At 45.9% G+C, this 12,546-nt stretch overlaps 1 protein-coding gene across 1 annotated transcript in view; it reads right to left on the bottom strand.

Annotated features, from left to right (window-relative positions):
• The window catches only part of Gfod2 (glucose-fructose oxidoreductase domain containing 2), a 40,649-nt gene that overhangs the window by 8,950 nt on the left and 19,153 nt on the right, over positions 1 to 12,546 (bottom strand). Inside the window, exon 2 of the mRNA XM_038312736.1 lies at positions 3,222 to 3,565. Coding sequence (XP_038168664.1) covers positions 3,222 to 3,480 — 259 coding nt within the window. The 5' untranslated portion in view covers positions 3,481 to 3,565. The remainder of the gene's footprint in view (positions 1 to 3,221; positions 3,566 to 12,546) is intronic.

Here is a 12,546-nt window from a genome sequence, read left to right as displayed (position 1 = left end):
ACACCAAATATGAAAAAAAATCCTTAGCAGAATTAGAACTAGAAAACAAATCGCTCCTTGTCCTCTTTCATAACTCGGTTGTGGAGCCGGCGGGATGGGTAAAGGTGCTGCCGCACACACGAGGACCTGCGTGGAAAACCAGGCGTGTGGTAAGAACAAACAACTGAGGGTGCAGGAGGGGACACAGGCAGACGCACCACAGGGCTACTGGCCGGCCAGTCTAGTTGAAATGGAGAACTCCTGGTTCAGTGTCTCAAAAAATAAACTAGATAGGGCTGGAGAGCCCCAAGTCCAATTCCCAGCACCCGTGTGGGCCGCTCATAACTGCCTGTAACTCCAGCTCCAGGAGGAGCTGATGGGCTTCCTCCCTGGGCACTCACAGTCACACGCACCCCCCAGCCCTGCAAATTAAAAATGAAATTACCCAGGGCTGGAGAGATGGCTCAGAGATTTAAGAGCACTGCCTGCTCTTCTCAAGGTCCTGAGTTCAATTCCCAGCAACCACATGGTGGCTCACAACCATCTGTAATGGGGTCTGGTGCCCTCTTCTGGCCTGAAGGCATACACACAGACAGAATATTGTATACATAATAAAGAAATATTTTTAAAAAATGAAATTACCCAATATTAAGCTCTAGCCTCTATGTGTGGCATGAAAAGGACATGCATTTCTACACACAGTGTGAACACAAGGATAACACAAACACAAAATCAAAATAAAAATACTCTAATGAGAAGGAATTTTGCCTATAGCCCAAGACTTAGAAAATACTCAAGTAGCATTCCTGGGCTGATGTGGAATTCCCCTCTCTATGATATGAATACCATTGGTGAATAAAGAAACTGCCTTGGACTGTTGATAGGGCAGACTTAGGTAGGTGGGGAAAACTAAACTGAATCCTGGGAGAAAGGAAGCAGAGTGAGGAAAAGCCATGTAGCCCCACCGGAGATAGACGTCAGAACTTTACACAGTAAGTTAATAGAAATGGGTTAAATTATGATGTAAGAGCCAACAAGAAGCTAGAGCTAATGGGCCAAGCAGTAATTTAATTAATACAGTTTCTATGTGATTATTTCGGGGCTGAGGAGCTGGGAACCAACTCCTTGCTACACTGGGCCTCAGTTGCGTTTCTTTTTCTTTTGTTTGGGGAACTGGGGATTGAACCCAAAGTCTCTGCACACTAGCTCTACCCGAGCCACACCTCCAAGTCCCAGTGAGCCTCAGTCAGAGGAAAACTGAGGAGTCGTCTCTCCTTCCAAGTGTGGGTTCAAGGGACCAAACTCGGTTGTCAGCCTTGAGCCACCTCACTGGCCTCTCTTGTCTTTCTTTCTTTTCTTTTTGGTTTTTAGAGACAGGGTTTCTCTGTGTAGCTCTGGCTGTCCTGGAACTCACTTTGTAGACCAGGTTGGCCTGGAGCTAACAGAGATCCACCTATCTCTGCCTCCCGAGAGCTGGGATTAAAAGCATTTGCCATCACTGCCTGGCTTTCCTTTTCTTTCTTAAACACAATTTTTCATGTATTCCATGCTGCCCTTGACCTCATTATGGAGCCAAAAGCCAAAAACAATTTGATCTTCTGGTCTTCCTGCCCCACTTCCCAAATGCTGGTGTTAGAGTATATGCATACCACTACACTTAGTCTTCTCTGGCTCTGGAGACTGAACCCTGATTTTCATACATGCTAAGTGCTCTACCAATTGAACCACATCCTTTACAGAACAACAAAGATATTGCTATGGGTCTGTGACCCTTCACCCACAGTGTGCATCAGAACCACCTAGGAAGCTGCCAACCCCAGAGAGGGAGCAAGTCTGGGGAGCTGGAGAAATCACAGTTCGACTCTCGCAACTGTCCCAGGTGACACCATTTCTTTGGTGGGGCTGTGCGGGGACCCCTGCAGTGTGGGGGGTGGGGGAACGGGAAAGTTGTCAGCCTCTTCCACAGCACTCAGTCGAGGCAGAGTGCTCACTGAGAAAGCAAGAGACACACACAGGCCTGGCTGTTCTACTTTATGCCACTGAAAGCCAGAGGCATGAGAAGTCTAAGAGGACATCAGCTGGGGCACACATGTCTTCATGTCTGCAAGTCTATGTCCGTGTTGTATGCCTCACATTACTGTTTTTGCCCTCTACACCTTTTATATGCTTACCATATTCCAGTACAATCCAAGGAACATGCCTTGTTACATGGAAGCTATAGGTGTGACAACCTCGTATATGCTCCAGGTCAAATGGAGCTCAGTTAAAATTAGACTATTCTGACATCTACTAAGGATTGTCTTCTGCCAACTCTTAACAGTTATAAAGCTTGGAACCTTAACTTAAAAAACATAAAGAAAAAGAGCAAGAGAGATCCAATAACAGAAAGAAAAGAAGCCAGGAGTAGTTGTGCATGCACATGCACACAAATACACACACACACACACACACAGAGACACTCCCAGCACTGAGAAAGGTGAGGCAGGATTGTGAGTTGGGGGACAGCCTGGGCTACACAGGTAAACTCTTGTCTCAAGATATTTATGATGAAAGAAAAATCTGTTCATAGGTCACAATCAAGTGGAATTCACTAGGAACTGAAGATCAGTAGACCGGGCCACACCCAGCCAGAGTCAGAGGTCCCCAAGCCCAGTTTCCCAAGGGAGTGGAAATGTAAGCGAGCTGTCCCGTGGTTGGTGCCGGGAAAGCCAGGGCTGACAGACAACCTTCCTGCTGTCTGGCAGTGTGAGATTGCAGCTTGCCAGGAAGGGTGTGCTCACTACAGTCAAGGGCTGACAGACAACCTTCCTGCTGTCTGGCAGTGTGAGACTGCAGCTTGCCAGGAAGGGTGTGCTCACTACAGTCAAGGGCTGACAGAGCACGGGAAACAGCATCTTCTAGACGGCCTCCGCTCCTTCCTGTGGGGCCCAACTGACCGCAGGGTCCAGAGGCAGACCCGAGAATCAACAACCGCATGTCTCTAGCTCCTTGACGGGCTGAGCGTCGGCTCAGAGGGTTACTGGTGAACAAGGGGTACAGAAGGTCGAACTATTCTTTCCTCGAGAGCTTTCAGAATCAATCTCCAACATCCCTTTCCCAGCCTGTCCCAGCGATGTCCCGCAGCACCGCTACGTGCAGAGGCAGACGAAGAAGGAAAGCCCAGGCCCGTGAGAGGGCAGTGAGCTGCGGAGGCCTGCCCAGAGGGAAACACACCCCGCCTGCTGCGGTCTGCAGGTACAAACCTAGCGCCTTCACGGATATCTGCCGGGTGAGCGGGGGCGGGATGTTGACGCACACCAGGTCTACGTCTTGGTGCAGCAGGACGTCGTCTGTCCGGCTGGTGTAGAACGTGATGTCCATCTCCTCGGCCAGCTGCTTTGCTTCCTCCTCAGTCTTCCCCCACAGCGCCTCCACGGTGAAGCCCTCTGCCCTCAGCAGCGGGACTAGGACCCGGGCTGAGCTGCCAGTCCCAAACACGCCGACTCCTGGCAGCAACTTCATTCTGGCCTCTGCTCAACGACTCATCTCCTTACAAGGGTCTCCAGGATGGAGCTGACCTTCCCATAGTCCCGGTCAAACATGGTTCCTAAAACAGTAAGAAACAAACTGGTTAGTGGGGAGATCATACTCAGTGGATCCTACATTCTTAGATAATTTGAAAGCAATTAAGTTTTCTGACCCCAGAGAACAAATGAAGTATTTTTCCAAAATAAAAAGCTGAAGGATTTTGTTCCTTGAACACTGATACCACACAGTCACCTGTTAGACACAGAGAAAACAAAACAAAACAAACAAGCCAGGCGGTGGTGGTGCACACCTTTCATCCCAGTGCTGGGGTTGGGGGGTGGAGACAGGCAGATCTTTGTGAGTTTGAGGCCAGTCTGGTCTACAAGAACTAGTTCCAGGATAGGCTCCATAGCTACAGAGAAACCCTGTTTCGAAAAACCAAGAAAACAAAAGCAACTATAAGTGGGGGTCAAATCTGGGCAAGTAATTTAGCCTTCAAGGCTTCAGTCACAAAAAAGGACTGATCTTAAATTTCCTTCTCTTAAAAAGTATTTACTCGGGCTGGAGAGATGGCTCAGTGGTTAAGAGCATTGCCTGCTCTTCCAAAGGTCCTGAGTTCAATTCCCAGCAGCCACATGATGACTCACAACCATCTGTAATGGGGTCTGGTGCCCTCTTCTGGCCTTTAGGCATACACGCAGACAGAATATTGTTAACATAATAAATAAATATAAAAAGTATTTACTTGATGTGTGTGTGTACCTGACGTCAGTGCATTGCACAGATGCTGGGAACTGAACCCAGGTCCTCCACAAAAGGAGTAATACTCTTAAGCACTGAGTTATTTCTCCAGCCCTTAAAGTTTTTTCTTGCTGCAAACATTTAGCGGTTTCACAATACGACAGTGGGAAAAAGTAGGAAATAAAAAGCAGCAGCTGGGGCTGGAGAGATGGCTCAGAGGTTAAGAGCACTGACTGCTCTTCCAGAGGTCCTGAGTTCAATTCCCAGCAACCACATGGTGGCTCACAGCCATCTATAATGAGAAGGAATGTTGTATACATAATAAATAAATAAATCAAAAAAGATTTCCTTTGTCTTTAAAAAAATAAAAGAGATTTCATCTATTAAAAAAAAAAAAAGCAGCAGCTGCAGCTGTAGCTGCAGCACCATGAAGACAAGCACCTGGAGCCTCAGGCAGGCGTGTGGTGCATGCGAGGGCAGCCTGGCCTGTAGGACAAGAGTCTGTCTCAAAAAAAGACTGAAAAAAAATCAGGAAAAAAAAGGAAGTCAAGCATGGTGACACACTCCTTTAACCCCAGCACTCAGGGGGCAGAGGTAGGAGGACCTCTGAGTTTGAGTCCAGTGTGGTTTACATACAGAGTTCCAGGACACCCAGGGCTATACAGAGACCCTGTCTCAAAACAAAACAAACAAAACCAAAACACCAAAAGCAACACAAAAAGACCGGAAAACAAGGGCAGCTAATAAAAATGACAGATTAGATAAATAACACTGGCACTAAAACCATGCAGCACAGGGCCCTCGAGTACCTGAAAGGCACTCACCACAAGCTCACTGGGGGTAAGGGAGAGTACCTGGTTCACAAGGTACCCTGCATCATCCTGTACTGGGGACAGTACATCTGTGCCTTTGAGGACCACTGAAACAAGCATGGCTCTGCAGTCAGCAACTGCAGAGCCTCTAGGACTTTTTGTTTTGTTTGTGTGTATGTCATTAGGATGTTTGTTTGTATACTTATTTATAGACAGGGTCTTGCGCATCCTAGGGTAGCCACAACCTATGAACCACACCTGGTTTTAGGTGCTAGGGAATGAACCTAGGGCTTCATGTGTGCCAGACAAAGTTTCCTACTAAGTGAAGACGTTCTCAGCTCTGGTTTGTGCAGTCCACTATGGATGTGGAGCCTGGCTGGCCCCTGTCACTATCATTGGGATTTTGTCTTACCCAATTTATTTACATTAAGCACAAGGTCTCACTATGAAGGCCTGTGTGCCTGGAATTCAATCCCTAGATCAGGCTGCCCTCAAATGTACAGAGATGTACCTTTAGTTGCCTTTCATGCTGGGACTTAAGTCTAACTCACTACGCCTGGCTCTGCAGATCATTGATTATTAAAAGCCAGGGATAGGGGCTGCAGAAATGGCTCAGCAGTTAAGAGCACTTGCTGTTCTTCCAGAGGACCCGGATCAATTCCCAACACCCACATGGCAGGTCACAACTGTCTGTAACTCAAGTTCCAGTGTATCCAACTCCCTCAAACGCCAATGTATATAAAAATTAGGAAAAAAAAAGCCAGAGATGTCCATATTCTCTCTAAAACTATGCCCAGAACAACATATCTCTTCCTATTTCACACTGCACTCCTAACTACTCTAGTTATATATGCTGCATATATAAATAAATACCATATGCACACATGTATCAATATTTATTTTTTTAAATGGGTTTTTTCTGTATAGCCCTGGCTGTCCTGGAACTAACTCTATTTATAGACGAGGCTGGCCATATCAGAGATCCATTGACTTCTGCCTCCCAAGTGTTGGGATTAAAAGGCATGCACCAGTGATGGCAGTGGCACCCGCCTTTAATCCCAGCATTTAAGAGGCAGAGATAGGCGGATCTCTGTGAGTCCAAGGCCAGCTTGGTCTATAGAGCTAGTTCCAGGACAGGCTCCAAAGCTACACAGAGAGGCGCTGTCTCAAAAAAAAAAAAAAAAAAAAAAAAACCAAAAAGAAAAAAAAAGCATGCACCACTGTCCATGGATATAAACACACACACACACACACACACACACACACACACACACACTCACACTCTTAAGCATTGGTGGTATAAAATAACAAATTAGATTTTTTTAATAACCTGTTTTACTACCACTGACTCAAGTGAGGTCAGTTTCATTAACACCCATAGAGGGGCCTCTGAGGAAGCTAAATGGCATGAAACTAAGCAAGCTGGATGACTGGGTATTTCCTGCTCAAGCAGGAAGAGCTAGTTTTCCTGGTTTATTTTGGTGGCTACTCTTTCTTGCCCCTAAATTTCTTACTCTTTGTCTTAAAATCATTACATATGCCTTTCCCATGCCCCTGAAGATCTAGACAAATCCAGCCTCATCAAGTTCATGTAAGTTCCAGTCACCACATCTCGTCAGGAATGCAGAGTGCAAGTACTCGGTGATGGGGAGGCAGGCTGGAGCTTAGACAGGGATTCAAATCTGACTCTGCCACTTACCAGCAGGGTGGCCTTCACATGACCAAGGAGTTGGTCACTTTCTTTCTGTCCAACTCACCCCCTCCAGGTTTTTGAGACAATGTTTCATACTATAGCCTAGAACTGTGTAACTCAGGCAGACCTCAAACTCACAGCAATGTGCCTGTCTCAGCTTCCCAGAGTATCTTTGGACTTACAGTCTCTGTATGTGTGTGGAAGAGAGATAAGACATGAGCAAAGTACAATAATATATATACATATACATGTAATAATAATATGTATACATATATATGTATATATATGTTTGAAAATGCTGTAACTAAGCCAGGCAGTGGTGGCATACGCCTTTAATCCCAGCACTTGGAAGGCAGAGGCAGGTGGATCTCAGTGAGTTTGAGGCCAGCCTGGTCTACAAAGCAAGTTCCAGGACAGCCAAGACTGCTATAGTGAAATACAGGGACATATATTGAGATTCATCGTTTTATGTTTGCTGGTTTTTAACGGAAAGAAGGGCTTATTTTGGTTTGCAGTTTTAGGGGATGGTCCATCATGGCATAAAACAACAGCTGCAGGAGGCGGCTGGCCACATGGAGTCCAGTCAAGGAGCAGAGAGCAATAAAATCATTTTTTTTAAGAGAGATAGGCCCTCATGTATTTCAAGTGAGCCTTTAACTCACCGCATAGCTGAAGGTGACCTTGAACTCCTGCTACTTGCACCTACCTAGTGCACCACCACAACCAGCTCTCGAAGTTGCATGCTTTTCTGAATTTGAATTATTTATTATTGTTTCCGGGCTGTGGTGGCACACACCTTTAATCCTAGTACTTGGGAGGCAGAGGCAGGTGGATCTCTGTGAGTTTGAGGCCAGCCTGGTCTACAGAGCTAGTTCCAGGACAGCTAGGGCTGTTACACAGAGAAACCCTGTTTCAGAAAAAAAATTATTGTTATATGTGTTTGAGTGTAACATGCACATATCAAGGCATACATGTAGAGGTCAGAGAATAACTGTGGGAGTTAGTTGTCTCCACCATGAGTTCTGGGGACCAAACTGAGGTCATCACACTAGTGCAGCGAGTGCCTGTGCCCACTGAGTCATCTCACTGGCCCAAAATTTCATTTTCAAATAACCAATAAATAGTGATATCTAATATTCAGAAGCAGCAAAATAAATAAACAAGTAAATAAATAGTAGGGATAATAGAGACAGCTCGGGGTACAAATGCTTGCAATGTGAACATGAAGACATGAATTCAAATTCCAACAACCCCAGCAGTTGGGACACAGAGACAGGTGGTTCCCAAGAGCTTGCTGGCCAGTCAGTCTAGCCAGAATGGTAAGTTTCTGGTTCAATGAGAGACCTTGTCTCACCAGAATAAGGTCCAGAGTAATAGAGGAGGCCATCTGGCATTTTTCTCTGGCTTCCAAAGCCACATGCCCAGATGTGGGCACCACACCCTCCACACACAAATCAAACCAACAACTCTGCAAGACAACAAAGGTAACCCTGAGCTGGCTGCACGGATACACCCGATCAGGCAGTATTAGCCTGTCTTTAAGTCCACATAATCTTGTCTTAAAGCTGGGAAAACAGACTTTTCCATAGCTGGCTGTGAGCAGCAGACTTGTGGAAACCGCCACAGGCTACTTGGCTCTCCTGTCAGACACGTGTGGCCTTAGAGCAGCTCGACTCTTCCTGCCGTCAAGCTTGCCTGCCTCAGATCGACCACGCGGCCAACACAATCTGTTCACGTTTCACATCTTTCGTTTCTTAATTTTATGTGTTTTGCCATTTTGCCAGTATGTATGTCTGTGTGAGGGTCAGATTACCTGAAACTAGAGTTACAGACAGTTGTGAGCTGCCATGTAGGTGGTGGGAATTGAACCTGGATCCTCTGAAGAGTAGCCAGTGCTCTTAACCACTGAGCTATCTCTCCAGCACCCTGTGTACTGCATCTTTATGGGAAGTTTAATGGGGGCTGTGGGTATAAACACATGAAAACCCTAATCAGGAGATGCCGAGTCAGAAAGGTGGGCAGGAGCCAGAGCTGGCAGCACTAAGTGGTAGTCTAAGGATGGGCTCTGGCGCATGGTAGGATCCAGAAGGCCAGTCTCTAAGGAGCAAGACTCCTGGTCTTCTGCGTCACTAGAAGAAATCCGAGAGCTGGAAAGTCAAGGCACTTGTCCTGTGATCTCTCTTTTTCAAAGATATGGTTCTAGCAGGATTTATGTTCTCCAAATGAGGATCCTGTTCCAGTCACACCCACTTTTCCTCCACTGTATCTGAGCTAGGAGCATGACAGGTACAGTCAGTCCTGACAGTCTCTTGGTGCCCTACTATCAATTACAAGGCCATTTATGCAACTGTAAACAACCCCTTTACTCAAAGTCTCTTGTTAACCTCTGAGTGTACTGGTTGTTTCCTGTAAGCAGCTGAATACCATTAACTTCCTTTTTAAAGTTGGCAAAAGGATGAAGGCAGAATAGATTTAGGAGAAGACATTTGATAAAAAGAAACAGTTACAGGCTAGGGAGAGGGCTCAGAGGTTAAGAGCACTGGCTGATCTTCCGGGGGTCCTGAGTTCAATTCCCAGCAACCACATGGTGGCTCATAACCATCTAAATGAGATCTGGTGCCCTCTCTTGGCCTGTAGGGATACACACATACAGAACACTGTATACAGAATAAATAGATCTTTTTTTTTTTTTTTTTGATTCTTCGAGACAGGGTTTCTCTGTGGTTTTGGAGCCTGTCCTGGAACTAGGTCTTGTAGACCAGGCTGGTCTCGAACTCACAGAGATCCGCCTGCCTCTGCCTCCCGAGTGCTAGGATTAAAGGCGTGTGCCACCACCGCCCGGCTTAAATAGATCTTAAAAATAAAATCTAGTAGTACATGTGTGCACATACACAACTAAGTTTAAAATCTATATAAATACAGCCAGGCAGTAGAGCACACACCATTAATCCCAGAATTCAGGAGGCAGAAGCAAGTGAATCTTGTTCTAGGCAAGTTCAATGCCAGCCTAGTTTACAGAGCAAGTGGTTTTTTTTGGGGGGGGGGTTGGTTTGTGGGGGGGCAGGGCTTCTCTGTGTAACCCTGGTTGCCCTGGAACTCACTCTGTAGACCAGGCTGCCCTCAAACTCAGAGATCCACCTGCCTCTGCCTCCCGAGTGGAATTAAAGATGTGCGCCACCACCACCTGTATGCGTTTAATCTTTTTCAACAACACACATTTGAATGCCTGAAATTCAGAAACTCAGAAAACTGGTATGAAGCCAGGCACAGTGGCACATGTTATGTAGTTTGGAAGGCTGAGGTGGAAAAATCATTTCAGCGATGAGTTCAAGGTTAGCCTGGACAACATTGTAAGAGGAGGCATTGGGGGGGGAAGTTGAGGAGAAAATACTGGAAAAAAGAGAAAGTAACCATTCTGTGGGGTAAAAACGCAATAGGATATGGTCACTTTGTTGTCGTCGTTGGCTTGGCTTGGTGCTTTAAGACAATCTCATTCTCTAGCCTAGGCTGGCCTCAAACTTAAGGTGATTCTCCTGCCTCAGCTTCCCAAGTGCTGGAGTTAGAGGTATAAGCCAAAACATCAGGTTGATACAGCCACTTTGAAACACAGTTTGTCATCTTATAAACTTAAATAAATATATACCTTTTCCGAGCGCACTGTGTGCAGCCTGGACAAAATGGACAAAAATAGATCAGTGGCTGTATGAGGCTAAGATACAAAAGGACATGAGGGGGTGTGTTAGTGTGTTAGTCTAGACCTTAACTATAGCTGTGGTTACGTGTTTGTCAAACTTAACACTGTACACTAAAAGGAGGTAAATTTACTGGTACATAAACAATCCTCTGAAAATCGAGGGCATAGCCCATTTGACACAGTGTTTGTCTAGCATGCACAGGCTCTTCCCCTCCTGCACCCCCACCCCGGCACTGATACAGTGGACAGGCCTGAAATACCAATACTTGGGAAGTAGGAAGATCAGAAGTCCAAAGTCATTACTGGTTACATTGGGAGTTTAAGGTTATCCTCAATAAATAAACTAAAAATAAATCAATTGCATTTCAACAAATGGCAGTAATGTTCTAAGCCTAAATAACTTAAGAAACTGTAGTGTCCTAAAGAGAAAGAAACATGAACCAATTCTAATTTGATGCCTGGTTTTATAAATAAAGCTTTGTTGGAACACAGTCATGTCCACCCATTTACCCATTCTTTTAAATTATTATTTATTTATCTTATGAGCAATTGGCCTGCATATATGTCTGTACACCATACTCATGCCTGTGAAGGCCAGTAAAAGGTGTCAGATCCCCTGGAACTGGAAGTACAGAGGGCTGAATTGAACTCGAGTCCTCTGGAACAACAGCCAGTGCCCCAACCTCTGAGCCATCTCTCCAGCGCCTTCCCCACCCCTCCTCCCACCATTTACCCATTCTATTATTGTTGCTCTAAGCTACAGCAAGCAGTTCAGTAGCAGCAACAGGCCACAAGGGTCCACAAAGCCTAACCCATTTGCTAACCCATGCCCTATCCATGGGATTATACAGTACAGGGCAAAGTATAGTCATGAAGGTGATGGTGTCCAGGAAAGAACACTCTGCCTGTGTGGAAGTCACATATTCTGAGTTAGTGGTAGCTGTCATTCGGCAGCTCACATAGGAGTGAGACCTTACGTCAGAAGACGCCTGTGAATCCTTCTGTCTATGGTTACATTAGGTCCTGACACACCAGGTTAAAAATCAAAATGGATTCATGCTAAAGTTATACCTTTTTCATTCCGGTTACTTGTCGCTAAGTTTAAACTAGACTGTTATCTCACTTTCTCAGACATTAGATTAGAGAGGGAGCAGGTAAATTTCCCCAAAAGATCAGTGTCAACTAGCATGACAATAAAGACTTCTCTGCCTCAGCCCTTCCGTAAAAAAGGAAACCCGAAGCTATGTGAGGTATATCTCATGAAATAAACATAGAAGGTACAGTTTGTCAAAATCTGTGGATTTTTTTTCCAAGACAGGGTTTCTCTGTGTAACAGCCCTGGCTGTTTTGGAACTCACTCTGTAGACCAGGCTGGACCTCAAACTCAGATATCCACCTGCTTCTGCCTCCACAACTTATGGATTTTTTTTTAAAGAAATAGAAATAAGAGGTCTATAGACCTGGATGGAGGGGGGGAGGACCTTGGACTTCCCACAGGGCAGGGAACCCTGACTGCTCTTTGGACTGGAGAGGGAGGGGAAGGGGAGAGGGAGGAGGGGAGGGAAATGGGAGGAGGTGAAAATTTGTAATAATAATAATACTAATAAAAAGAAAAAAAGAAGAAAAAAGAAATAGGAGGTCTACAGGAAAGGCTCAGCTGTCAAGAGTACTCGTTCTTATTGCTGGGAGAACACCTGATCACGCAACAGCTTCCTGCAGCATAATGAGACATTGTCTATAGCCGCGGGGAATACCATGTCACGACAAGACAGGCATTTCAGCAAATCTGTTTTAAGGTGTGACAGGGCACAGTGGCATGTGCCTGGAGTCACAGAGCTCAAGTGGAGACTTCAGTGTTCAAGGCCAGAGCAGCTACATATTAAAGTCAGGCTTGGCTAGAAGAGCCCCCGCCCCCCACCACACGCACGCAAGCACGCACGCACGCACACACAAACACAATATACTAAGTAAATACTTGTATACAGCACAGGAAACCACCACCAACCCCAGGGCTGGAGGTGGCACCCGAATAGGAGGCTGCAGGGTGGAAGGGCTCTAGGAGCCCTGAACTGAAGGGAAAGAAAGTGGTAAGAAAGCCCTCCATCTCGTTCATAGCAAGG

This window comes from Arvicola amphibius, chromosome 15 (assembly GCF_903992535.2).
Source record: "Arvicola amphibius chromosome 15, mArvAmp1.2, whole genome shotgun sequence".
NCBI classification, from domain to species: Eukaryota; Metazoa; Chordata; class Mammalia; order Rodentia; family Cricetidae; genus Arvicola; species Arvicola amphibius.
This window is presented reverse-complemented; position numbering and strand designations above follow the sequence as displayed.